The following is a 25694-nucleotide window of genomic DNA, read 5'->3' on the forward strand; positions in this document are numbered from 1 at the left end:
CCAAAGTCTATTAAATTACTGTTTTATTAATACGGCGAATACAAGTTCCTAGGTGGATAATGGTTGGGCATCACATATCCATATTGTTTGGTTACGAGGAAAGGCCTTATTTAACATATCATATGTACACATTATCTTGGTTGGTTTTATAAACTTAAATGCATTTTTAACCGCACAGATGAAGGTCTTCACTCGGGCATTTCATCGTGCCTTACTTTTAAATCAATGAATATTCTTCTGCATTTTCCCTGAAACTTTGGCAGCGAGCAGCGCTGTAAGGTTGAGTTAAATGCAATTATAACTATAGTTAATAAAGTTGAGAACATAATAGGGTTGCAAGAATATGAAAAAGTCAATGAATGTTTTAATTAAACGTTACTCATAATAGGATGACTGAGCAAACAGCAAAGAGAAAAGTGCAGAAAAATGAAAAGTACGTAAGCTATGAAGACTTTTGTTGGCCCGAATCGGAAACAATATTGATTGCAAATAGCCAGAAATTTCTGGGCCGCGGTGACGTGCATTTTGCACTATGGTCCACCCGAATGCGATTGTGTTGATGACAAATCATTGCGAGCCTCGATTTGAATGCAAATCCTTTGTATAAATCACTGCCTGGAATCGATCCATAAACGTCAACAGTAAATCCGTTGACCTTTTTGGTTGGACCAAAAACAAGGTTGAGGCATGCTGTACGCCGTCATTGTCATCAGCTCGACTGAGTTCGGCGTGCAGCGATTTCAATTCGCCTAAAAGCAAAGAAAATCCCTTGAGGAATCACAAGTAGAAGACCGTATCAACGTCTGCTCTTGAACTTTTCTATTTTGTTTCTAGATGACAAGACTTTTATCAAGTTTTTGCCTTCCACTCGTTCTTTGTGCCTGCGACTTGGAATTGGCGTAATGAAAGGGTTCTGAAAGGAAAATATGTCCGGCTATTGATATAAACCAAAGAAATGTTAATAGCAAAAAACTGGTCACGAATGCAATCAGCAAAGTGACTATGATAACTTGATGACCAACCGCCCCCAGAAGTCCTAGAGTCCTCCATTCCGACGTCTTCAGCAGAGTCCAGATGGTTTGGCAACACAGATACAGACACACCATGCAATGAAATACGATGCAGTGCATTTGTTGCGCATTTATTTCACGGTTTTTATAATCAAATCATGTCAAGCGGTATCGCTTGATACCTTGCGGCTTGGCTAGGACTCGACTATCAGATACCGTACCGATACTCACATTGTTCGAATCTGTTTTCGAACCTAAAGTAAGCGATCCAACTCTATTTACTCATGTTTATTATTGCGATTGTAGCTCAGGAAGAATCTATGTTCTGTTCAAAAGATGTTCCCAAAACAAGATTTTAGGAACCTTTTCAAAATAAAGTGTTTTCTCAGTATTTTTGTTTGCAACAAAAATATTTTTAAAATACCTGAAGTGTGTTTTTTTTTTAACAGCTTGATATAAAAGCTTTAGTTCCACCATTCGCTGTCTTAGCTTCCCGCCAACGTTAATAAATATCTACCTTTATTGTTACAGTAGTTACTACTAACTTGACATATTTCCTTAAAATTAAATTTCTTCTTCCTTCAATTCTTTTGTCTTCATACCACCGATTAAAAAAAATGTTTAAAAACGATGTCCCCAGCTGTGCCGCTCAACTGAATAGGTTCGAAAAACCTATTTTACATTTTTTCATCTCACATTGCATCAAATCACTTTTCTTTTGTTCTTAAAAAATGAAACGAAAAAAAGCATCGAAACGATAATTCAGCATTTTGCGTTTATAGTAATATTTTATAAAAGTGACCTCCATTCTAACTTTTCAGGTTTTCCTCTTATGACTTCACCTTTTTTTTTTGACCGTGTGATTAAAAGAGTTAATGCGGCCGATTGCCGAAATGACGGAAAAAATATGCATCGCATGGACAACGAACTAGGGAAGAAGGAAGTGTAAATTTAAATTTAAAAATTGTTTAAAAGTGTGGGCATGACCGTTTTTCGCGTTTTGTAGGTGTGAGAAGGGGCGTGGCCAAAAGGTTATTAGTATTCCGATAGAAATTGACAAGACAAACCATAAAACGAAGAAAAATTTTAACATTTTTCAAAAATGTGGGCGTGGCAGTTCTCGGCGTTAGACTGGGCGAAGGAACATTACTAGTGGAGTAAAGATTATATTAGATTCGTTGAAAAGTATGAAACAGGCAGATGAAAGCGTTTCCGACCATATGAAGTATATATATATTCTTGATCAGGATCCATAGCCAAGTCGATCAGGCCATGACCGTCTGTCGAGATCTCAGAAAGAGAGAAATTTTAAACATTTTTATATATCTATTTTTTTCAAATTTATATCGATATGCCGACCAATTTTAAAATTTCTTCTTTAAACTTTCACTAGCTGAGAAACGGGTATCTGATAGTCGACTATATTGTACGCTCTTGTTAAATTATATTTCTGTTTTTTACCCACCTACATATATGCAAATACAATACAATCTCCCTTATCCTTTTTCTTTTATACGTAATTTTATTTTTCAAAGACTTATTATCATTAAGGTAGGCCGATTGGGTTATCAGCGTAAAATATAAAGGTTTTACATTGTTGCAATGAAGTTTCAGTTCCTAAATTAACTACAAGTCACGTAGCGAATGCTGAAGTGGGAAAACCTCTCACCCACCAACAAACGCACACACAAAAAAAACAAAATAGAGGGGGCAAACAGAAGCTTTTCCACGACGAATTTTCAAAACAAAAGCAGGAAAATTTCCCACTATTTCGCACAAGAGAGAGAAACTCAGAGAGAGAACTGTGTGATGCCGCTGCTGCTGTTTTCCACTTGCTTTTCTGACTGAATGGACCAGTTTGGAAAATCCACACAATCAGTTTGTTTTGAAATTTCGCCGTGATGCGTTCGCTTTCAGAGCGCTCTCTCCACTCTTCCAGAAATAATGAAACACGATAAATACCCTAAAAAAATATATATAGAAAATGGATACGAAAGTTAATAGTTAAAGATATTACGGAATGCATTAAAACGTTTTTAACAACTGAAATGGGTAAAAGGTACTGCAAAAAGCACTGGTTGAATACGCAAGAACAGTTGTCAGGTGCAGTAAAAGTGTGAAAAAAAGAAAAAAAGTGTAAAAAGAAACAATCAAATGTGCAAATAACTAAAATATATATGTGCGTTGCCAAACGACTGCAAAATGTGGGTCTTAGGATAAAGTTTTTACAAAGTCAGTGACTTTGTATACGTACGCATTTAAAGCTTATTATAATTTTAAAATGTGTATTAATAAAGAAACAAATCGAAGAAGGGAAAAGTAAGAAGGACAGCTAATTGCGTTTAGTACAAAAGGTAAGTAAAACAAACCTCTTTCTTAGGGAATCAAAATTAAGAAACATTTTTAGAAGCATATATTTTTCCACCTATATTATCCTGTTTCTCGCCTTTGTACCTTGGATCCAACCAAACCCCCACATGATTACTCACATGTCAGCAGAAAAATAAGATTTATTACCAACGAACACAATCCCAAATGTGGCCATTTCTTTTTGTCTTGGTTACCTTTTGTTTTACCTTTCTACTGGATGCCTTACCCTTTTTTAGGGCTTAGGTTTCTGGCCGAGAAATTAAACTGTTTAGCTTTTTTGCCACCGCTGCAGTTGATGTCCGTAAAGTTTTAATGAGGCATAGAGGTGAAATCGGCATTATGCCAGCCTTAGGCCGAATCCTGCTGTCAGACCAGCTGTCATTAAGATGAAGTAATTTCTGTCGTTTTCTGTGCGGTGCGTAGACATATTCACGAAAGTGAAGTGGACAGATCGTAAAAGTTAAGTGGACCGAGGAAACACAAACACAAACGCTGATTACCTCGAGGTATTAAACGCCTCCTGGTTGGTTTAAGCCAAAATCGAGGGTCTGTCTGTCAGCAACAGGCGGTGAAGTTGTGACACTTTCGACAAGAGTGTTAGCCATAAACATAGCTAGGAAACTGTAAGGTGTTTCGACATCCATTTCAAGGACATTGCCAGTGCCTGTGACGAACCACAAATCGGAAAACTCTATTGTCACTTAAGCTTTAGTTAATTTATGGTAGGGTCTCACTATACATAAATCTGTAATATTTACAACACTTTTTCTTCTCTCAATTCGCATATTTTTGGTTATTGGTGTACGAAGATTAAATGAATAAAGCTTATTTATAGTTCGATGAGAAAACAGAAACATATGTGCAAAATTTAATATTGATGGATTTTTTTCTAAATATGAGATATAGCAATCGATCTGCATCAATGTACATTAAAATACTCAGTCATCACAATCTATATATTGTTTGGGCATCAAAAGGCTAGAATATTAGAATATTTTGACCTCTCGATCTTTGTCTAGCGTGCGGCAAGTAATAAAAATAAACAGAAAAAGCTATATCATTTACCCCCGCATACCTAATACTATTCTCAATTTATGTGCTCCTACAGATTTATAGATTAATAGATTTCCTCATGCACAAACAATTTTAAATTTCTGAATTCAATTAGCTTTCAATTTATTTTGGCATTCGTTTACTTTAACTGCAGAATACGTTGTTAAAGATCTAGTGTCGTGCCATTTGTTAACCAGTTCACCTATTAAATTTAAAATTAAGCTTTTGGAAGGATAGTGAATAAGGAAAAATATATGGTGCGATGAAAGTAACAAAGCTTCGCTATTTTAATTAAAAAAGAGCCAAGCTATCGAATACAAAAATATCTCTCAATTCGGCCCCCTGTAAAAGTGCTCCATCCTGAAAGTGGTTTAAAGTAAATATTTTGTTAAGGCAGAGATTCCGAAAACAATAAGTTCACTGGGCCTCATCCATCCATTCGATCGATGTGCTGACGCCTGTAATTAATTGTTTAGCCCGTTGACTTTGAGCAATTGCTGAAACATTCTTATGCCAAACGGGCATTTGAAAACTCCCTCCCTCCCTCTAATCGACATATCATTTAATTGGCCGCTGTACAAATTGCTCACGAGCAATCAGTATCAACAATCAATAAATATTATTCCGTTAGTACGACCTCTTAGCAACTTTGCATGATTTGTCATCCTCATTGTGCTCACTTAGCTTACTCATTTCCCAATACGATTTTCCGTGCTTCCGTCTGACCATCGCAAATTATTTATTTTATTTGTTTTAACGTATTTGAATTAAGTGTGTTGAATCAGTGCAAATATGCAAATTAATTGACAGTAGCAATCGTAACATTGGTTGAGGTAAAGTGGAAGGGGGCCATGAAGCTGCAACATCATATTATTGCTATGTAACATAAAGCCATTTGGGAGATATGATTTCTAGATTGTGTTAATGGGTATTTAATTTTAATATACCCACCCCATTAACACATTTCATTCCCATTTCTCGTATCAAGAGCGATCGATAAAGTAATAAAATATAAAAATATAAAAATGACAGTTTTGGACCGTTTGTGGATGTTAAGGGGGGCGTTGCGAAAATGTTTTTGGTATACCAAAAGAAATTGGCAAGACAATTAATAAAATAAAAAAATATCAAAGGAATTTTTAAAAGTTTGGGCATGGCCGTTCTGCGGGCGTTTGATTATGTGTGGCAACATTTGGATACAAACTTGAATTGCATCTTTTATAGTTCCTGAGATCGAGGCATTCATACGGATATGGCCAGATCGACTTGTCTGGTGATCATGATCAAGAATATATATACTTTATATAGTCGGAGAAGCTGCCTTCTACCTGTAACATACTTTCTAACGAAACCAGTATACCCCTATTCTTTCCAATTAACGAGTATAATTAAATTAGAGATCAGAAATTAGTCATGCAGTTCTGTGCTACTCCCCTTATAAAATTTATATCAGGAAATTAAGTAAGTAGAAAGAAGAAATGGTCTTACACAACAAAAAATGGATATTATTAATAGTGTTATTATTATAAACGCACAAAATAAAACGATGTTTAGAAGTTCCCAAGTTAATGGACTGTAAACCTCATTAGGATCCAATGCACAATTTCTGAAAGGTCGAGGAAAAGGAATTCGAAAAATGCATGCAAAGGTCTTAATAGGTATTCGGTAATTGCGAGATCTTAAAGTATCAAATAATTAAGATTAGCCCACCAGCAAATGGAAATAAATTAGCTTTTTTTACTAGAAAGGCTGATGGCCAGAGAACAAATGTCGCCAAACAAATGAACGAAAAGTTGTATAACACGAAAGCCAGCAAGTAAAACATGAATAAATAAAAAACAAACACGCTTCAAATGTTTTCCCCATCGTGCACGTGCTCATCCTCCTCGATGTTTGTTTGTGGATAAATAAGTCTCTGCACAACGTGACGTATACGCGATGTGTTTCTCGCAGTCCTACATACATAAATACACTGGCCTGGCCCGCCTTCCATTATGAACGCATCGCAGGTGAAAATACTCTGCTAAGTGAGTAGCAAGGGTCGGTGTGAAATGCAGGGTGCTTGTGGGCTGGCAAATCTCTTAAGGTGGAGAAAACCAACACAACACCTACTGGGACCACCTACGACTGACTGCCTTGAACTACTTCGCACCGCAATGCCTATCTCAATGTGCATTAGTGGAACTTACACTTGCCGACCGAAAATGTCGCGGTTAAGGCAACATGAACCTTATAGCTTTTACGTGTTGCACACACATTGGGAAAAAATATAGCTGAGATAGAAAGATTTTTTTTACTCTACTCGTTTATTTTTTATCGGTATAACAAAGTTTTTAAGAACAGCAAGGGTATGCACTCTTCGGCTTGCCGAAACCAGCTTCCTTTCTGTTTTTTTTAGAGTGTGCAAGACTTTTAGGTGCAGGAGCATTCCATTAGTAAAAAACATTACACATGCAATGGTCCGTACTAAACAAAACAGATACGTAGAGTAAGGAGTGCAATAGATCCGTTGAAAAGTATATAACTGGTAGAAGGAAGCGTTTCCGACCATACAAGGTATCATTTTCTGGATCACGATCACTACCCGAGTCGATCTGGCCATGTCCGCAGGTCCGTCCGCCTGTCCGTCCGTATGAACGTTGAGATCTCAGAAACCTAAAGTTGGAATTAAACAAGCAGATTCCAGAGACTTATAAGCCCACAAGCAGAGTGTTGAACTATCTCGTTCGCACTAACGGGTATCTGATAGTCGAGGAGCTCGGCTATAGCGTTCTCCCTTGATTTATTTTCAACTCGCTCATGCGGTAGTGCGGTCTCGCTTATTTAACCATAAATCTGCCCAGTACATTTTCCCACGGACCGAGCAAGGAAGATAACTTGCCAAATAGCAGAAGTAGTTGTTTTCATAGGAAATTGGATTTTGAAGATTGAGTTAGTCTCGCACCTAAAGTCACCAGAGAGTTTCCCAATTATTTATGCAAATTCAATTTAAACGAAGAGCAACAACTACAGATGGAAACATCCTCACATTTGTGTTTGCTGCTGGTCAAGTGCAATAGTTATTACCGGTCAATGTTAAAAGTGTTGGTAAGATCTGACGATAGTTGATTCGTGATTGATGTAGGATGTAGGTACATATTTAATAAACAAACCAGTTGGTTAAGAGCTGTCAAAGACAATGCAATTCTCATGTATAGCAATGTCGTTCAAGTCGACTACGAGACGCACTAATACTCACTGTTTTTATATCCTTGCAAACGGTAGGTGATGTAGGTGATGTATTCCCAAATAGACACCAAACCAGGCCAACAACCTGTATATCCCGAGATACCTATTAGTCCATTTGTCAATAACATAAGTCCACAGCCAAGTTATTCAAATCAATATGACATAAACATTTCAAAATTGAACCCAGTCGTGAGCATAAAAGCTTTGACCAATCCAAATTATTAAAGCAATGATTCAAATCTATTCATCAAGTAAAAGTTTTAACCAATCGATATCTTGTGATCAATATAAATTATGCAATAGTTATAAGAATAATGCATTTGTTTATTCAGTTTCACATTGAAATTCTCAATAAAAAAACCTTACCCTTAAAAATCCGCTAAGCTACATTAAATACAAAAATCGTATTGTTTTTATTTTATTTCCGGAGGGAAAACAAAACTTATATATGTATATGTATACATACATTCTTCACTTTTAGAGTCAATTTAGCCATGTCCGTCGGTTCGTACGCAAAAATTTTTGCTTTTCGATGAAACTTTTCCATTTGCTTCCTATTGCAGACAGTATATATTCCCCAATGCGATTTGACCACTATATACTATAGAAATAATTGCAAAAAACTATGTACCTTCCATTTTATGATTTGGTTTAATTTAATTTATCAAATAGAAGACTTACATGAAACGAAGGGAAAATTATTCTAAGATAAGAAAAAATAAATAATTTTGTTGTTTGATCAATAAGCACTATCACTGAAACTAGCAGCCATCGCAGTCAAAACAACATTTATGTATCTCAATTACCTCGATCTTAATTATATCTGATTTCCGCATGGGTATACCATATTAGCTTCGCTATGCCTTTAAGAAAATCAAGTTATATATTATTTCTATGAGGACAACATGCAGTTTGGTAGAGACTTATTGGGAAAGACGAATTGAAATTATTTAATTTTTAAATTAAATTGAAAATATTTTTAAAAACCTGTTTAAATATTATCAATATAGCTGGATTTTTCTCTCTATTAGACAAATTCTAGAAAAGCCTTAGCTATCAGTAATCGCCACCCAAGCATACGAAAAATGCAACGACAATTTGTCATGGGACAGTATCCCTGAATTGGACACCACACAGTTCAATGCACAGTGCACTTTTTAAATGTAAATAAATATATATTCATATATATAATCCCCACCTTATTCGTCTCGGTTTCGCGTTCATTTGTTTCGGCGGGCAACGTGCTTAGAAAGTTTTCTATCTGAACTAAGGGAATGACGAATTTCTCGGAGCAAGTGGTCTCCTTCAGTTCGTTTACATTTTGGGACAGTCACTTTTATGACCAGGCATACATCTTCTCCCTGTGTTTTTCGTGGAGGCCGAAAGGTCGTATTCTCCATTATTCCATGTCTAATGGCGGCCATTATTGGAAAAATGCGTGAGTGGCGGTGTGGTCACAAGTTATACCCCGAAATACGAGGATATATAATAAACGAGTTTGCGCCAAAAACCGCCAAAAAGCGGTCAACAGCATCCACAACGGGAGTCTTTTGGCTTTGAACGATTTAATGAACTGCCACGCCCTAATTTTAAGAAAAGGTTTCGCTATTTTTCAATATAATATATTATTTGCCAATTCCCTCAACCTCTTTTTATATCGAGTTTAAAAATAACCGCAAATTACAGGTGATAGGGAATGGGAAGTCGGTCCCGACTTATGCAAATTCCAAACTGGCGAACAACAACGGTTTTTTCAACAGTGTTGCTCATGCAAATAATATTCAAGGATCTTATTGTGTGCGCGGTATCAGGTTATCTGTTATAAAGTTGAATTGAAACCTATACGACACGGCTGCATGAATATGCCCGGCCAAGTTCGAGAACAACTGGTGTAATACGCACCAAATGCTGGCTATAAGCACGAGGAAATTGAAACATGGAAATAGCCAGAGGTATGGCGAATCGCAAAATGAATCGCCTCGCTTATAACCAATTGTACAATGAACCGCAAATTAAGCCACACCCGAGTGAAGACAGCAGCGACCACTGAAACTGACACTGGAAATAAAAAAAAAAACATTGTTAACACAGTTGGTTTCCCGGAGAAATAAATAAGATACATACATATATACCTTGAATAAGTTGGATCTCACTTTTGATTGAGATCGTACTTGCTCGCATGACTGATTGGACGCATAATCGAAGTATTGAATTTCAATCAAATAATATATTTCCTGATTGGTCTATCGCTTTTCTTTTATGCAATTATGCCACAAGCATTACTGTACAAATAAAGGAAAACTGGATCAATAATAATGAGAACATTGTTAATTCCTTAATTTTATTTTTTATTTTATTTTTTTTTTGTGTTGCCATTTTATTGATATGCAAAAACATTTTAAACACGTCCACAAATGGTTCACCACTTATAAATTTATAATAAATTAAGATTTGTAGGCGTACCGAGTCGTAACCAATAAATGGGACTCGCTCTGAACAAATGTATCTCCTAGCCTCCCCACAGTACTCATTTCGAAACAAAGGCGTTGTGAGTGATTCAAGTGAGTCCCCTTCAGGCCTTGACTTTAAATTGCAGGCGCACCTAGCCTCTCGTTACGAGGACATACAAACATACATATGCGGATGTTTTGGCCACGTCGCCACTCAAATTAAGTTGGCAAAGTGCACTGTCAAAGCGCATTTCATATGCATAAGGGACCCCCCCTTGCATCTTCCGCCCATCACCTTGCCGTGTTTATCATAGTCCAAGTCCAGTGTGTGGTTAGCCCGCTTCTGGAAACTATGGGGGTTAGCTTCACCCAGGCCACCTGCATTTCAGGTTGCACACAACAAAGCTCGCGCCACAGAATAGTTTGTAATTTAATGAAAATTCCATAACTCGAACTTTCCCAGCAGTTAGTCTCTTTAAGTTAATAAATAGAGATTGTAAAGAATCTAATGAAAAAGATATTAAGTGAATGAAGCTGCTGTTTTGCACCAGCAAAATACCAGAAAAACTTTGTTGTTTGTATTTACTCGTTGAGTAAAGAGTATACTAGATTCGGTGGAAAGTAACGAATAGATGCGAAGATCCGAGGACAAGGATTACTAGCCTGTCCATTCGTCTGTTCGTCCATCCGCTCTAAAATTTAGATTAGTCAGGCAGATTCTAGTGACGCTGGGATAGTTTTTTATTTAGAACGTTGTCACACCCACTCTACGTCTACAAAAGGCGAAAACTTTCACGCCCACCCTTCTGAAAAATGTCTTGCCTTTGTATTTTAATATTTGTCTTGTCAGTTTCTATGGACGTGGCAAAAATATTTGGCCACACCAAATCGAAAACCCAGATCCTAAGCCTATGATTTGTTCTATCAATTAGCTTATATTTTTCCGTCTTTTCCCTTAGCAACTATGTGATGTAGTCATCGAAAATTTCCAATCCAAATTATATATGGTCAAAAAATGATTTACTTCACTATCTTCACTATGAAAAACAACGAAGATTCCTAGAAATTACATGGAGCGAAAACCTTTGCTATGCTGTAAAATTCCTAAAAGGCAACTGTTACATAGAAGCACTTGCATAAATCTAATTGCTTGTGCGCCATTTTTAATTAACTGTGAATACCTAAATACATACATATGTTTGCACAAAGACTCGTTATCAGTGGCGACAATTTGTGCAAGTGCCTAATAATAACAGAAAGAATCCTAATCAAACAAGGGGATCGCTATAGTCCAATTTCTCGAATATCAGATACCCGTTACTCAGCTAGTGGGATTGCGAACAAAACATTTGTTTCAAATCGATAGAAGTTTGTAAGCGTTATGTGGGCGTGGCAGCATCAGTATACAAACTTTTTCTTTGGAATCTGTATGCTTAATCTTAATCTTAACGTTAATCTTGACGTTCATACAGACGGACAGACAGTTAGACGGACACGGCAAGATCGACACGGCTAGTGATCCTGATTAAGAATTTATACTTTATATATAACTATATGAAAAGCTTTCTTTTACCTATTACATACTTTTCAACAGATCGAGTATACCCTTTTACTCTACGAGTAACGGGTATAAAAAGATGAAAATACGAACCACATTTTAAATGCAATGGCTCACGACAGTGCTGCCGTTTCTGCTCTGTTTTGAATAAATCTTTTCTTTTCTAAACGGTAAAGTCGGAAAAAAATTAAAACTAAAGACACTTTTAAGCAATACCTTACAATTTCATGGTTTCGTAATCAGTTTCGACTATCCACGGTGTTCATCATGCAAAATATATTGCTTCAAATTTTCGGCACTATCGCACTTTGGATTTCTAAACGGCATCGTTCACATAATTCTAACTTTAGCTTATTCCTGTCCGATATTTTGTACATTTTGATCTGTTTTTTCGGCCGCTCTGTCCGCTTTCAACTGACTGCTGGCAGCACTGGCTGACAGCCTTATTTGGAACTGACGCAAGCACAAAAGCCGCATTCAAGGCTGTTAGAAGGGGAATGGATGGATGAATGCTTGGCAAAAGGTCAAAGGGAGCGTGGGATCCTTTGTTGGCCGCGTCATTTAATTCAAATCGAGTCGCCAGCTCTTGTTGACACTGCCATCGTCATCGCGTTATCGACATCAACATCATTATCATCTGATGCATCCCACCGGGCTCAACTCTTCAGCTGTCATTCTTTGAGAGGAGCACACAAACACATATCGGAAATATGGCAGCTATGTAGCAGCTATTGCCATTGCCTCTAATGAACATAGAATGCGAAAGGACCGCGTTATAAATTCCATTAATTGGTCTAAAGCAATCTCCAGGTCTTAAATTATCTTTACTGTCATAGAAAATGGCAGTTCACATAGTGACGAAGCAAACTGGGAATTTTTTGCTGGGAAAGTGTTTTTTACTGGGTGCGGCATCGAATAAACTTGAAGAGAAGAGCTGATTTCTGTGCATCAGTTATATTTATTGAATTTTGTATTTTATTTCTTAATATGCACTAAGTGCATAATAAATCAAATAAGGGGCTGTCTTAATTAATTGATTTTTTCGGTTGAATCGCGTTCTGACTGCTCATGTCTCATGTAAGGATATCTTAATATCTTAAGAATTATGGGGTTTGTTCCCGATTTAAGTGAGAAAAGATTCAGATGCAAAAATTATTTACCATTATTTGTATGCATTTTTTTTAGAATTTGAAGGTGATTCCACAAAAAGAAGTATAGTTGAGGCTGCCTTTGTGGTTACTTGACATTCGTTGTAAAATGAATATCCTTCATTAATTAAATGGGCAGTAAATAAAATCGAAATGCATGCTTTTCTTTCAGCAAACCTTCTTTGTGCTGCTCTGTACAACAGACACTTCTGCGAGAAGGAAGCCCCACAGCTTTAGAATGAAATGGAGATGCAAAGCTACTCTGGTCATGGACCATCGACAGGCACATCAGAAACAGCAACAGCAACAGCAGCAGTTGCATCTGCATCTGCATCAGACACAGCAGCAACATTCACACGGCGACACTTCAATTGTCGGCTGGAAGAGGCGGATTGGTCCGGGGTTCGCCAGCCGTTTATTGACTGCGACAGCAGCCACACCAACAGCACATCCTACACCCCCAGCAGCAGCAACAACCACTTCCTGCCCACCAGCAACATCCTCATCGAGGGACGCAACGACACATTCCAGTGTGCACGGCAAGCTATCGACGAGGCGGAGCACAGCGCATTCTATAGCTGCGATGGGGAAAGCCCATTGTCTGAAAACTGCACATTGAAGCTGCAAGCGCGACTGTTGCGATGGCCGTACGAGGCGTATGAGCACTTTCGACTGGCAATCAACGGGGCCCTCAGTGATTATGCCAGTGATACACTTAGTGATAGTTCGAGCTGCGATGCGGGAGGCATGGTGTTGCAATGTGAGCTGGGCCAGGCCCAGGAACTATTGCTTTGTCATTTGCAACAGCTCGAGAGGGAGCCACTTCGGGAGGTGGAAAGCGCGGAGGAGAGCTTCTCCAACGACAGCCTTCTGCAGGCCTTTCAAATCGAGCTGGGCACAGAGCGCGATGGGCTCTGGTCCTTCCTTAATCTAAGCGAGCTAATGGAGCCCGATCACGACTTCCTGGGCATCATGAATGTCACCAACACCAGCTTAGATATGATTTTGCCGAACCTAACAGCCCTGAACACTACCACCTCCACTGCAGACTTGGCCACCGAGCTCGCGGTAACAAAGAGCTTTCTGGACTACAGTCCCCACGGCTACGATTGGCTATTCCTGTTCGTAGTGTTCTTTATCTTCGCCGGTGGCCTGGGTAATATCCTTGTGTGCCTAGCCGTGGCCTTGGACCGGAAGCTGCAGAATGTGACTAACTACTTCCTGTTTTCCCTGGCTATAGCCGATCTCCTGGTCAGTTTGTTTGTGATGCCCATGGGCGCGATACCAGCTTTTTTGGGTAAGTGCGTGCTCGCCTTTGAATACAAATTGGCAACTAAAATATTGTACCTAAAGCAATTTGCTTATATCTGAGAAATAGTTTAAACTAGATGCGTATCATTAATGTATCAAAAAAAGCGACTAATACGCATGAATTCTTTTGACGCCACTTTCTCTACACATAGTCTGCCGGTCTGGTCCATTGTAATGGACAAACTTGTTAGCCTTGTTGGCCAGCTGCTTCCCCTTGGGCTCAATTACACTCTTAGCGAAAACAGGTTTTGCAGGTGCCACGTGATCTTAAAAAAAAGGAAAACAAATGTTTTCCCAATTGTAATAGGTTTACTAATGAGTAATGAGAATGGTATATGTAGGTTTAATAATTGGGTGAATTAAGTTGGATAGACTTACCAAGATTATCACTGTTCACAAAATTGATCTAACAGGGCGAAACGTTTCCGACCCTATAGAGCAATAGTCGCCCACTCTCCCTATGACATGCTGTTGTTTTCCTGCCCAACACTGTACAGAAGTCTTTAAAAAAATTTAATTAGTTATATTTTTCTTATTAAGAATTTAAAATTGTGCGTTTCAATTTTTTTGTTTGTAAAGAAATGGTTTATTTCCCAATCTTCATAAAAACTTATTTTTTCCAGCGCGCGTATGAATAATTATATAATTTTTTGCTAAATAGCATCTGATTCCAGCCTTCTGTAAAAAAAACGAAATGAAGACGGATGCAAATGCAGCGAAACTTTAACGCTCTTCGTGTTCCGGCAGAGAAGGGGCAGGGCAATTTTGTACGCCCTCCTGTTCAGTAGACTTTTTCGCAAAAGACACACTTCGTCTTCATTGGATTAAATAAGAAGTTCCAAACTTTCGCTTGCTTTTTATTTGTGGGGTAGCTTGTTATCTACGCATAAAGAGGTTTCCGACTATTGCCAAGGACCAACATAATCTCTCAGATGCATATCGGCAGTTACTCCTAGAGTAATAGATAAAAGGGTTCGTTTTCAACCATATAAAGTATATACATACATTACATATAGACATATACAGTTCGTTCATCCGTAACTCAAACATAAATATTTTTGATAGCCAAATTTCTAATCCAAACCAAGAAAAAATGCATAAGTCCAATACTGTGTCTATCAAATGTTGGTTAAGCTCAAACCCAGCCTTGGATAAAGAGAGACCCCTGGCGTTGGATAGAGAATCTCGACAGCGACATGTGCCATGGCTTATGTCTAGTGGCTTATGTCTAATGAAATATACTTACCTATCACTCTTATCTAAATCAATACCAAAGTCAATATTGCTCACATGAAATGTTACGCCGTTCCTTGCTGAAATGCCTCAGAACGTTTGTCCGATCCTAACTATCTGGGAGGATAAGGATATTGGAGAACTTGTCAAGATTGCAGACAAGATGCTAGAAACCATGGACGCAGCCAGCGCGCCACGAACCGCAATCTGGCGATCAACCAGTAGAGTGTTGCCCATATCATCACCGCTTTGGAAATTAAGCTCCCAAGGGAAGGTCCCATGCTCCCTCGCGCACCTTTTAAACGTTTGCTGATCTTGCCTTCAGTGCTGGCCGTCCACATAAAAACCAACTACGGCAAAGATCTTAAAAAACGTTATCAGAAGACCACCTTCCCAGCATGGCTTTCGTATCGACTCTGGCTTTGTGGTCTCTGTTATTCCTCAATCAATTCGATCTTATATTGTATACAGCAAGCGGAAAACTCACTTATACCGACGAAGACATGCTAGTTGACGTAAACTTTGGACTCCGATGTTATCTTCTCTGGCCGTTCATCGTGACTGACACCAAGGTAACCATTATTGGAGCACAGTTTTTCCCATTATTATCTCCTCATCGAGGTTAAAACGCAAAAAATTGATCGTTGCCACAATAGGTATATCGACACCAAACATCACTCTGTATCCACTATTGATTACAGATTCCAAAGCCTTTTACAAGAATTTGTGGTCGTTACTGTACCAACACCAAAGACAAATAATCGACACGCCCAATCTCAAATCTCCCGCTACGTTTCTCTGGTGACAAACTTTTAAAGAAGAAAATTCCTTTTTGCTCCAACATGGCATTTCGAGTCCTTTAAAAAGCCAGTGGCCCACTGCATATGACTACCAAAAAGGATGGAGGGTGGCGATAATGCGCAGTCTAACACAAACTTAATGCTATAACTATATCCAATTGCCCATATCCACATTTTTTGAAGCAGCTACACAGATATAAATGTCTGAATGTGATATTCCTAAAATCGCTGTTTAACACCACTCTTCCTTATGGGCTTCTCTACATTTTACAATATATTTCGAGGCATCACTTTCGTATTGATGATATCCTTATAATGTCAGACACGCCAGATGAACATGACGATCATCTTCGAAGCGTTTTGGAGATTCTTCTCAAGAAATGTCGGCATTATTGACTATTATCGCAAATGCCGGCCCCGTTCGTCATATTTCCAGCCACCCCTTTCAGAACTTTTTAAAAATTTAAGAGAAAACTAGCAACGCTAGATCGTATGGACACCAGATCGAACATCCTCCTACGATGCATGCAAGCGAAGTGTGGCAGCTGCGGCGCTATTGTTTGATCCATGACCTAAGGCACATCTGACTGATGCACAAGTGATGCTTCTGATGTGGCGATGGGAGCGGCATTAGAGCAGTTGGTCTATGATCATTGGCAGCCACTTGGTTTTTCTTTGCATCAACACGGATCATGATCCGCACGGCCTGAACAAGCATCACCAAGGCAACTTGGTCAACTTAGATACATTTCGCAGTTTTCGTCCGCACTTTCCAGGCTATGTACAATCGCCAACGTCAACAAAGCCAACGTCTGTCAGTCCAACGCAAATAAAGGAAACACAGGCAACTGACTACGAGCATTTAAACTTACCGCAAGGAACTACTACAAGTAAGCTTCAGCGAATCCGCTACCATGAGAATGCAACCCTATATTGTGACGTTTCAAGGATGATCTTAAATCTTGTGCAGCAGAGATATTCTACGGAACAATAATACGGTTACCAAACGAATTTTTTCAAGACATCAATACAAACGTAAATCGTACAGTCAAAATCTCTCTCTTTTATAAGTATTTACACCCGATACTCGTGGGGTATAAGGTTATACCACCAGAGGTGGAAGTCGGGATCGCAGGAACTATGAAAGATTGAATTTTAAGATTAGGCATGCAGATTCCAGATGCATAGGCCCAGCGAAAGTTTGTTAACTGATGCTAACCACGCCCACAATAACGTCCACAAACCGCCAAAAACTGCCACGCCCACACTTTTAATTTCCATTCGTATAACTACAGCTATATACACATGAGCTCCACTTGATTCGTTGAAATTATGTAACAGGTAGAATACACGGCTTCCAAGCCTATAAAGTAACTATATTTTGCATCAGGGTCACTAGTCGAGCCGATTCGACTGTCATTAAGCACAATTTGTACTAATTAACTGAATTCGACTCGCCGCAGGAGTCATTTCGAGTCATTAGTGTTTTTTTCGATTAAGAGCGTTCGCTCGATGGAATATCTTCTGAATATTGATGTCACTATTAACTGTCTTTTGTTAAGCAATTAATCCTAAAAAATATCAGTTCGAGTTAAAGCTGCATATCATAAAAACAACACACGTTTGGTAGATTAGAAAAATCTGAGATCAATGTCGAAATTTGAGTATACCCAGTATATAACTTGGAGTCTTAGCAAATAAGATGAACTTTTATTGAGATTCACATATAACACTCATAAGTAGGAGTATCCGTATCTAAAGATCGAAATCATAATTTCTATCTTACTTTTTATTGTCATTTTCAGGCTATTGGCCACTTGGCTTTACCTGGTGCAACATTTATGTGACCTGTGACGTACTGGCCTGCTCATCCAGCATATTGCACATGTGCTTCATTAGCTTGGGACGCTATATGGGAATAAGAAATCCATTGGGCTCGAGGCATCGATCTACGAAACGGTTGACTGGCATAAAGATAGCCATTGTCTGGGTGATGGCCATGATGGTATCCAGTTCAATAACAGTTCTGGGTAAGATACAGAAGGGAGGAATTGAAACGTTGCTTCAAAAGCCGATTTCATGTGCATTTAGGTCTGGTCAATGAGAAGAACATAATGCCCGAGCCTAACATATGCGTTATCAACAATCGCGCCTTTTTCGTGTTTGGATCTCTGGTGGCTTTTTATATTCCCATGCTGATGATGGTTACCACATACGCATTGACAATTCCCCTCCTCCGGAAGAAAGCGCGATTTGCCGCCGAGCATCCGGAAAGTGAACTTTTTCGCAGGTAAGAGTATAATGGCAGACTCGTTATACGGCTTCCAGTTAATTCCCTAAAAAATCGTGATTGTAAACATACTGAAATAATATATAACGAGAATTGCGCGACTATCATATACCCATTACTTAGCCAAAAGTTAGCTGACTGTAGTTTACCGCTTGAAATTGGCAAGATAAAAATCTGCACACAATCGTTCTACTAAATTTCCGGTTAAGAACTCGCTCTTTCATCATCTCTCGCTTCCTCTTTTAAATACAGCAATTTGTCCCACTGATTGGCCAATCGAAACTCGACCAAGTGAACGAATTAGCCGTTACTCAATCAAGCATCGAATTATCCCGTCATCGCTCTTGCTCTAAAAATCCCTACACTAAAGAAAGTCACCTAAATTTCAAAAGCTATTAGCTATTATTTTTTTCAGAAGGCGTTGTACACTTTTCTGAGTGCATCTTTGATGCTTTTACATTCATGTTTCCAGGTTGGGTGGACGCTTCACCCTAAGGCCGCAGCACAGTCAGCAGCAGTTGCAGATGTTCAGTAGCTTCTCTGGCGGCAACAACAAATTCCTATCAATGGGCGACAGCAATCGCAACTTCAACACTGCAGGAGAGATGGAGGCAGGAGCTCCTAGCAGAAGGAGGGGCGTAGAGCCCGCCGAACGACCTTTGATGCAACAGCGAACGGCGAGCAGCAGGAGCATGGGCACGGTTAGTTTCCGTAATGTCGTGAACGGGACTAGCGGAGCCGCAGGAAGTGGGCGCAGGACGACGGGCACTGCCCACAGCAGCTTCCGGTTCTCTGGCGGCGGCATCCTGCGGCACTCGTCGTCGTCTCCCGCCTCGAGCAGCCACTCCGCCAGCACTTCGCGTTCGAGCTCCTTCTGGCGCAAACACGGCGGCTATCCAAACCTAATGGACAGGTAATAGGAAAACACTTGAAAGCATAATTACGTGGTGGCGACTTACTGCAAATTATGATTGGATAATTCCCAAGGCGAGAGTCCACGATGGCACTGAGGGTGGCCGAAAGGTTTTTAACTCACGTAATATAGTCCAAAAAATGCTTCATTATCATGTTGTGTAAGATTATGATTATGTAAGCTACCGAGAAATCCTGATTTCGGAAAATTAATCACAAAGGAATTCATAATCTTAATCACTCATGTCACGTGAGATAGTAGTTCACAAGCCAGTACCAATTAGTTTCCGCCACATTGATGTGTTTGGGGCAAGAGGCACTCCACAAAATGGAGAGGAGCACCCACGACAGAGGAACACATGTCGCGTCCGTCATAGTTGCCTGCAGTCCAGACATGGCGGAAAGTACCAAAAAAGCTTTCTTGGTTAGAGCAGAGTGCAATCAAAAATGCCTCAGAAGTTTGCAAATAGCTGCCGTTTGCCAGCTGGTTGTCAGCAGCATTTTAGCATTAATAAAATAGAGCGATAAAATCACCGACCTAAGGCAAGGACAGGAGGTAATGAACGAATAAAAGCTTCGCCATTTTTTGACATTTTTGTATGTCGCACAAGTCTCCATAAAAGTGTATGAATTCCTAATGAGGAAGGGGTCCCCGGCAAAACCACCCATGGGAAATATGACAAGTTTTTTCCCAGTGCTACTCGTATAAAAAATAATGGTGTTTTCTTTACAAATTATAAGTTGGACATTTCTCATACTTTGTTTCCTACCATTTCTCCAGGCGCCACTCAGAAATTGAAAAACTTTTGGCCATTGCGATTCGAGTATTACTTCTAAATAGTTTATCGCTGTTCCTGTTCCTAAGGGTCAGGTGTGGTCGCTTACTTGATGGTTTTTTAGAACCGGGTATTTGAAATATGCTCAACATACTTCACTACAAAATAAACAATCATTTAGTAATTCAACTAACTAACGGCTTAAATAGTTGTTTATAAAATTATACAAGTTATTAACTAAGCATGATTATTTTGGAACTTTTTACTATTTCTTCGCTTACGTTGGATACGTTACATATAGCCTCTTAGATAGGCGAAGTTCCTTGTACTAATCAGGCCATTTCTCTCGCCATCCGCAATCAACGCATTCGCTGAATTTCAGATCAGATTTCGTTAAGGGCAGCTCTGAGGTCCCCCATCCAAGCAATTTTATATCATTACATTTGGCTCCGGGGGGGCACCGTACCCATCATTACATTAGAAATGTTATTAACTGACGTGTTTATCATAGTGTTTGTTTCGTAATAGACACAGAAATCGAGTGCCTTAAGTTTAATATCTTACAATCGCTCAGCAGTAAAATCATCTACTTCTTAAACATAGGAAATAATTTAAAAGATTTGTTTATTTGTCTTTCATCGTAAAAATCTGTTGTTAGAATGGGAAGAGCTTTTCAAAAATATTTTTTTCACAGAGAGGGTACACGAAATTTCATAATTTTTCTGGGATATCGATAGATATTGGGGAACTTTTCAAAAGTGTGGGCGTGGCCGTTTTCGGCGTTTTGTAGGTGTAAGGAGGGCGTGGACAAAGTGTTTTTGATATACCGATAGAAATTGGAAAGACAACCAATAAAACGAAGTAAAATAAAAATATTTTTCAATAGTATGGGCGTGTCTGTTTTGGCTGAGATCTCGGATATATGGTCGAAAAAGCTTCCTTCTGCCTGTTACGTACTTTTCAACGAATCTAGTATACCCGTTTACCCTACGAGTAACGGGTATAAAAAGTCACTGCCTTGTCGTCTCGTTACCATCGTTCTAATCTTCTAACCAAATTATGATACCATCATTAAGTTGGAAAATTATTCGAAAGTGGTCTTTCTCAGCTTTGTAAATTACAATTTGAGTATCGATTTCAGACTGCCCATACATTTAACACTTTCCTTGGTACAACCCAACAGCCATCCAAATCGACGGGCCTCAGTGCGTGTCACCATCTCCCAGCCACAATTGGGTTACCCAACCAATGTAGGTGGAAATGGAGGTGGAGTTGCTGGAGCGACGGAGGTGGGGGTTGGTGGCAATGGCTCATCAGCCGGCAGAACGAGCAACTCATCTCCTGGAGGCACGGGCTTGATGAAAATCGCAACCATCCAGGGACCGACTCTGAACCAAAGTCAGGCGACTGGAGGCAATCACCTGGTGCAAAAGGTAAAGCCGACGGCTTTAAAACCGGAAGAACCACAGCGCAACAAAGTGAGGCCCTTTAAATTTGGCTTCAACCGCGTTGCCACGCCCACCCTCAATTTGCGGTAAGTAATGATGGCGACTGAGGATAACGTAGTAATAAGTTTTTACTCCAACCGTAAATTGTTCTAGTGGTAAATCGCTTAACGGTTGAAGTGGTTTCGTTTGACCACTAATAAATAATACTTTCTATCTTATATTTTGAACGGGAATATTAAGTGGCGATCTATAAACAAGATCGTATATTTATAATTTTTCTTGAATCGAACACGATTTAACTAAGTATCATCATTTTGTGACACATGTTTTTATTAATTTAACCGATATCACTAGGTTACAAAATGATACATTGACGGGAAACAAAAATTAATGGATTATTAGCTCATATTACTTACCTACTAACAAAAAACCCGAAGCAAGGATTCAGAAAACTAAAGACAGGCAAGCGGATAATGGGTACATATACAATACATTTTCCAAAATTGTGGGCAAGTGTAACTTTTTATATTGTGTCTTTTTTTTTATTCGAAACAAAAACCCGTTTTAGGCCTTTTTTGACCTTTACTAAGAGTTCCTTTACTAAGAGTTATTAAAGTGTAATAAATGTATTCACAATTAAATTCAAGATGACTGCAAGATGAGGAGTTCAAGAAATGGATTAACAGGGATTGCATACTGTACTAATTAAGTGAACCTGAATAATTAGATGGTGTCATTAACATAGCTGTTTGATGTGTGACTTGTTCCCACCCTATAAGGTATATATGAATATTCTTGATTTGGATCACTAGGTGATACCATCTAGCCATGTCCGTGTGAATACTACAATCTCCATCGAGCTTTTGGCATTATTTACATTAATAGTTTCATGGAACTAAACAGGGTTTACTACTCCCAAGACAGTCGAGGAACTTTACTACAGCGTTCTCTCTTGTTTATTTTACTATAGGTATTCTCACTAGCTGAGTAAAGGGTATCTGATAGTGAAACAATAATCATCATGGCTTAACTTTTTGGTTAATACTACCAATTTTCTTTTGGCTTACAGTTTTCTAAACAATCGCAGCAAACGAAACAGCTTGTCGGCCAATGCCGTTGCCACGGAGCAGAAGGCCACCAAGGTGCTCGGATTGGTGTTCTTCACCTTCGTTCTGTGCTGGTCGCCTTTCTTCATCTTGAACATTATATTCGCGGCCTGCCCCGAGTGCCAAGTGCCGGAGCACGTGGTGAACACCTGCCTTTGGCTTGGCTATGTCTCCTCGACGATCAATCCCATCATCTACACCATATTCAATCGCACGTTCCGGGCGGCCTTTATCCGCCTGCTCAAGTGCAACTGCGAACGGTGAGTAGTAGAGCACTTAAGGTTGGGAGAGTCACAGCAGCCCAGACGCGGATCCAGTGCCGCACTAAGAAGTCTCCTCCCCCAACCGACGAAGGCACCTCTAACTAAAATTCGTCGCTGCCGGGTGCAGTCAGACGGGGATGCAATTTATTGCTCTGGGAGTGCATTCTGCTGGGAATTAATGTGCAACGTGACGTATGATTGATTTTTGGGGATTTGTTTTACCAGAGGACTGCAGACAAGAGACGTTTGTGGCAGCGACTGAATAAGTAGCGATGGGAAATCCAGAGCTCTTCAAATATATTACAGGAAGAATAAGTTCGATACTTTGAATTTAATAAGCAGAATGAATGGGAAACTTTGTAATACGACTGTTATCTATTTTAAAGACTTACTAGAATTGCCACACATTGAAAGACATCAATTTCGTAAACATTAAAAGCAAACTATGTCGAATGGCAAATTTATTTCGAATTAAAAAAGTATTCAAAAGTATCGGACATTTACTGACTTCTTTCTGACTGAAACCCAATCGACTCGAAATGGCTAAAAATGGCACAGCCAATAACGCAGTTATTGCCATCCCATTGCAGTTCCGGCCGCCCGCTGCGCTATCGCTCTGTGACAGAAGGACGCGGCGCTCTCAGCCTGTGCGCCCCTTCCGCCCTCCCGCTGGCCATATCCTTCCAGGGGGCGCCACTCATGACGCCATCCACGGCTAATGCGACGCCGATGAGCGAGTTCCGCGCCAGCTGCCGCACAGTCACAGACGACGAGTGCTGAGCCACGAGGAGCACCATCCTGCATCTGGGATGCATCGAATTTATGACGACGTAACTGTAATTAGCGGCTTTTCCTAGATAACTTCAGGGAGATCAATGCTAACCTTTCAATCACAATCAATTTGATTAATTTTGTAGATGCTATAGAGAAAGTACTTAACTTTAGTCTCATCGCATATCATTAGAAACAAAGGAAGGTTCAAAAATAGAGTGAGATAGTTGGCGGTACAACGCGGACTGTTTTCACTTTCACACCAACATTCTAGACTTAGTGATTGCTTTATTTCTAAGTCAAACACAAAATCATTAACAATAAGTACGATTAGTGCAAAATAAAATAAGAAAAAGTAAAAGTATTCGTTTTCCTACCCTTTAGTTTATACTGGGAGTAAGAGTCGTTCGTTGTATGTAAATTTATAAACAAATTTTAATCTTTTCTTTTTGCAAATGAGCAAAATAAATAAAACTGGAAAATAGATGTATCTTTGTAGTATAAAGCTGACATTTTTAACGCGCAAAAGGAAACTTTTCCGACCATACAAAGTATATATATTCTTGATCTTGATTATTTAAGGGCCCTATCAATTAGGAAACCCCGCTCCGGAATATCTCAATTCTAATCAAAACGTCCGTAAGTCATTTAGTAGGTAAACAGATGCTCTCAATGCGATTAGTGGCCAATCCGGCGCTCGTCACCATCCAAAAACACCCAACCACTTGGATACCTAGGCAATCCGCTAATTAACACAAAGTGGTCTTTATTTTGCCTGCCTCCGGCTCTTCCCAGGTGCTTTCCTCCTGGGATCCGCGTCATTAGCCCCTTGTCGCTTGTCAGCTGGGCGAAATCATTTAACAATTTATAAGCAATTAGAAGAGGTTGCTGTGTCGAAATAAATGCATGTGTCATCACAATGTGGCAAACTATTTGCGAGCAAACTGAAGTGAGCTTCTCACCCCTTGGGTTTTTGAAGGGTGACCTATTTTTTCTTTTTGGATAGAACCATTTTTCGGTTAAAAAAACGTTTTATGACACACGAAGCTGATGTGGAAAAAAACGAAACCCCCACGAATAAAATTTAACGCCCAATACAGGATAGGGTAAAAACAGCCTTTGTGAACCCACTACCTCAATTTCGCAACAATCTAAGCCGAAAGTAAATTGGGTCAAAATAAGAAAACTGGTGGCCTCCACAAGTTACAACAATGTGTCTATAAATGTTGACTAAATTTTTCAGGAAGTATGGTAAATATGTAAATGGTGCCAGAAATGAAACAAACCACCACCAATAGCACCGCAAAGGAACTGAATCTCCTAGGAATAACACTTCTCTCGATATATAACAAAAATATATATATATATTTAAAATCATTGCACAATGATGCCCATCAAACGGAAAGTACAATAGCCACACTCATACCAAGATTAAAATGGTTAAAAGCATTTTCAAATTAGATCCTACCTAAATACGGAACTCCACCCAAATCACCATTAGAACCCATAAAATCCTAACTGAACTCAGCCCTACGGACAACATTAGGAGCATTTTCCTCAACACCCCAATACAACCTGTATCTACACGCCAATATTTAAACAATAGAAACCAGAAACACACCCTTCAGCTCGGAACAGATACTTCGCTTAACCGAATTATACAATGGATACCAATAAAAAAAAGGAAGAACGAGATGTAGTTGAGTTTCTCGAATAGCTGATACCCGTTACTCAACTGTCACATAAGTTGTTTTTCATATCGAATAAATTTAGAGAGAGAAAATGAAAACGAATGTTAAAAGTAATGGCGAGGCATTTTTTGCGTTTGCGACTCTTCCCTAATATCCCCAAAAATTATACTGAGTTAAGCATAGGTGACCGCACTTCGACCATACTAAGTTGAGTCCTTTTCAAAATCACCATTGAAGTTTAAAGTCCGGTTCTCCCAACCAACAAAGAATCTATAT

General features: G+C 39.2%; 1 protein-coding gene across 2 annotated transcripts; it reads left to right on the forward strand.

Annotated features, from left to right (window-relative positions):
• The first annotated feature begins 2907 nt into the window (after nt 1-2907).
• Nucleotides 2908-24115, forward strand: LOC117144870 (5-hydroxytryptamine receptor 2B). Of its 2 annotated transcripts, XM_033310278.1 has the most exons (8): nt 2908-3364; nt 12990-14114; nt 17967-18191; nt 18253-18451; nt 18924-19364; nt 21323-21673; nt 22657-22953; nt 23547-24115. In XM_033310278.1, exons 2-8 carry the CDS (start codon nt 13061-13063, stop codon nt 23734-23736), a joined length of 2757 nt encoding a protein of 918 aa, XP_033166169.1. In that variant the 5' UTR covers nt 2908-3364; nt 12990-13060; the 3' UTR covers nt 23737-24115. The 2 variants fall into 2 exon arrangements, with proteins under 2 accessions (XP_033166169.1, XP_033166170.1); XM_033310279.1 differs by lacking the exons at nt 2908-3364; nt 12990-14114 and adding an exon at nt 16446-17051.
• The last annotated feature ends 1579 nt before the right edge of the window (nt 24116-25694 follow it).

This window comes from Drosophila mauritiana, chromosome 3R (assembly GCF_004382145.1).
Source record: "Drosophila mauritiana strain mau12 chromosome 3R, ASM438214v1, whole genome shotgun sequence".
Classification (NCBI taxonomy): domain Eukaryota; kingdom Metazoa; phylum Arthropoda; class Insecta; order Diptera; family Drosophilidae; genus Drosophila; species Drosophila mauritiana.

What these genes read in the sequence shown, in the direction of transcription:
- LOC117144870 (XM_033310278.1), top strand. Translation starts at nt 13,061, where the DNA reads ATGGAGATGCAAAGCTACTCTGGTCATGGACCATCGACAGGCACATCA. An exon ending in ACGCCCACCCTCAATTTGCG is followed by an intron (nt 21,674 to 22,656) that starts GTAAGTAATGAT and finishes TTTGGCTTACAG; the next exon opens with TTTTCTAAACAATCGCAGCA. An exon ending in CTCAAGTGCAACTGCGAACG is followed by an intron (nt 22,954 to 23,546) that starts GTGAGTAGTAGA and finishes ATCCCATTGCAG; the next exon opens with TTCCGGCCGCCCGCTGCGCT.